The sequence below is a fragment of the Laetiporus sulphureus genome, assembly GCF_001632365.1.
Source record: "Laetiporus sulphureus 93-53 unplaced genomic scaffold LAESUscaffold_35, whole genome shotgun sequence".
Lineage (NCBI taxonomy): Eukaryota > Fungi > Basidiomycota > Agaricomycetes > Polyporales > Laetiporaceae > Laetiporus > Laetiporus sulphureus.
This window is the reverse complement of record NW_024468544.1, coordinates 398726-401563: the sequence shown is the minus strand read 5'-3', so window position 1 is coordinate 401563 and position 2838 is coordinate 398726. Positions and strand designations below refer to the sequence as shown.

General features: G+C 47.2%; 2 protein-coding genes across 2 annotated transcripts; one reads left to right on the top strand and one right to left on the bottom strand.

Annotated features, from left to right (window-relative positions):
- Window positions 1–135: 135 nt before the first annotated feature.
- On the bottom strand, window positions 136–993 carry LAESUDRAFT_761470 (uncharacterized protein; the record flags this gene model as incomplete). The annotated part of the gene is made up of 2 exons (XM_040912928.1): window positions 136–357; window positions 550–993. The coding sequence occupies 2 exons, from the start codon at window positions 991–993 to the stop codon at window positions 136–138; spliced, it is 666 nt and encodes a 221-aa protein (XP_040761855.1).
- Window positions 994–1217: 224 nt separating this feature from the next.
- On the top strand, window positions 1218–2657 carry LAESUDRAFT_761469 (uncharacterized protein; the record flags this gene model as incomplete). The annotated part of the gene is made up of 2 exons (XM_040912927.1): window positions 1218–2118; window positions 2149–2657. The coding sequence occupies 2 exons, from the start codon at window positions 1218–1220 to the stop codon at window positions 2655–2657; spliced, it is 1410 nt and encodes a 469-aa protein (XP_040761854.1).
- Window positions 2658–2838: the final 181 nt, after the last annotated feature.

Sequence of the window (2838 nt, the reverse complement as noted above, 5' to 3'; positions counted from 1 at the left end):
GCAGGACCATCTGGTCCAGATCTCAATCAAGGGACATACGTCGAGACCGCTACTGGGTCTCATTTCATCTATCCTCTCGCCGTCTCCATCATCTCGACTCAGCGCGTCGAAGGCACTCTTCGACAAATTCGTATCCTACTTACTAAACGATATCGTCGTCAGCTTGACGACCATGACATCCGCGATCTCGAGCATCTTATACTCAAGCTCGAATCCATCCGCACTGACATAGCGGAATTCAAGCTTTCGTTCATTCACCAACACGTGGTTTGCGACTTCTGCAACTACGTCCAGGAAAGGAAGCATCAGGGCGGAGAAGCTCGCTGGATAATCCGAGATATTATCCAGAAGTATCGTCTAGGAATCCAGGTCACAGGGCGACCTTTGCTGTAGATACGAATAGTTACTTTGTATATGTCTTCATCTGGCGATTCAAACAATCTCGATAACTTCCAGCAATTAAATCCAATCGGTCACACCTTTGATTATCTTTGGGATTCAATTTCACGTGTTCTTCGAGACAGAGCAGGCGAAGCATTTGCTACATACGAGGACACGTTCGACATCGATTACCACGACGTATATCACATATACGCCCTCCAACTCTATCCAGAATTTGATTGGAGGAACGTCGCGGTTCATATTTGCTATATTCCTATTGAATCCGAAGAACCCGAGGACCGTCTCACCGAAGCTTACAATAGCTTCGTCGATTGGCTCGAAGAAGTCGAGCCTATTTGCGAGATTCATCACAACCATCAGTGGCCCGCAGTCAGGGACAAGACCAGGTTTTTGTGGCAACCCTTCGTCAAGGTCATTCATCGAGACCTTTGTTTGCTGCGAAACCAACGCTCCAGACGAGTAATTGCCCGACAGGCTACTATCGCCAATAGACATATCGTCGAGTTCGAAGAACATCTTCGTGAAATAGAGGAGGAATTGTAAAGATGACGACTCCCACCCCAAATGATCCAAGCTTCTCTCGTGCTCCATCTCTGGAGCTTCCCACACGTCTTAATATTGTTTTGCAACCCCCGAATCCTATCATTCGTCAAGCCCTTGCTGACACGGCGCCCCCAAATGCGAACATACCCGAAAATGTGAAAAATTGAGTAGTCGATCTCGTCACGAACGTGGTGGAAGAAATGCGTCAACAAACGGTGGCGCATTACGAAAATCTTATTCAGCGCCAAGCGCATACAATGGAACGTAACACCATGGAATTTCACAATCGAATGGTCTTCTTAGACCAACATCGTCAACAATCTGAGTCTCGAATCGCAGACTTGGAGAAAACCTCGTCAGCCTTACTTGAGGAAAACAAGGCCACTAATGAAGCGTTTATGGCATTTGACGATGAGGTCAAGGATCTCCAAACCAGGATGGAAGATTTAAAAAAATCACATGATCGACTTCGCGCATGGGCATCTACGCAGGGACGGAAAGCAGGGCAAGGTGGTAACAATGTCGATGACACGGACGATGACGATGAGCTGTCGTTTGGTCGCAAGGGTAAAGGCGTAAAAATTGACCAACCAGAAAAATATGGTGGCAATAAGGACGGAGTCAATCTCGATGATTGGCTCGAACAAGTCATGCTCTGGTTGAAATATACTGGACATACCAAGGACGAGTCCAAAATTATGTCTACCCTCTTGCTCCTGAAAGGAGGAGCACGTGAATACATGCGACATTGGATCACTGCAATAAATGAAAACAACAAGGCACCAGGAACTTGGGTGGAGTTCGTTGCCGAACTTCGCACGGCATATGAATCATTGGACAAGGACGACAAGAAGCGAACGGAGTTAGAAGCCTTCATCAAGAAGGATCATCGAGACTTCCGAAAGTTCGCAGAGGACTTCCGTCCAAAGGCAACCGGTACAGGTTTCTCGGATCAAGACTTGATCGAAAAAATCAAGAAACATATTCCGGAGAAAACGTGGCTGCTCATGCTGGCAGACACGACTAAGGACAACTGGCCCAAGAAATGGACCGAATTCCTTACATTCGCACTCCAGATATTTACATCACTACAACGAGAAGGCCACCATGCCAAGGCCGAAACCAAGGACCCGAATGCTATGGAGGTTGATGCAGTCGGGAAAAAGGGGAAGAGTAAATCGGGCAAAGCGTGAAGCGTGCAAGATGACAAGTTGGTTTGCGCCAACTGCAAAAAGAACAAGCCAACGTTCTTCAAATCGTCAAAACGTTTCGGCAAGTATTGCACCGATTGTTTCAAATTGGACCATGTCAAGAGGCAGATTGAGAAGGAGAAGGAAACAGCTGCAAAGAAGAAGGATGCGAAGAAGAAGGATGATGCCAGGAGCAAATCCAAGTCGTCCAAGACGCGACAAGTAGCATCAGATTCTGCTTCATCTGATAGCGAAATGGACACGGACAGTGGTCCTGACATCAAGAAGCACAAGAGCCCTTCTTCTAAGACTAAGGGGAAGGGTAAGGAGACAGCTGCGCATATTAGCGACTGCAGCATCCACTCAGAAAGTGAGTCTGATGCATCCGAGTCGGACAAAGATTTCGCCGCGATCCTCTCAAGGCTCAGGTGCCTGAGGACGAATGGATCCAGTTCATCAAGGAAGGCGGGAGAGGGCTCTTCAAGGAAGGATCGGAAGGGTTTTCTCAAAGGGGATCTGTAGACAGCTCGTCAGAGTCCCCAGAACATTATATAAGACCTGTACATTTAGCACCCAGATCGGACACCTCTGTAGATCGTCGCAACGCAGAGGATGATAATGTAACAATAAAGAATTCGTCTCCAAATCTATCATCATTCTATTTACCAGTTACATTATGGGTGTACGGCAAAAAATCGAGCGC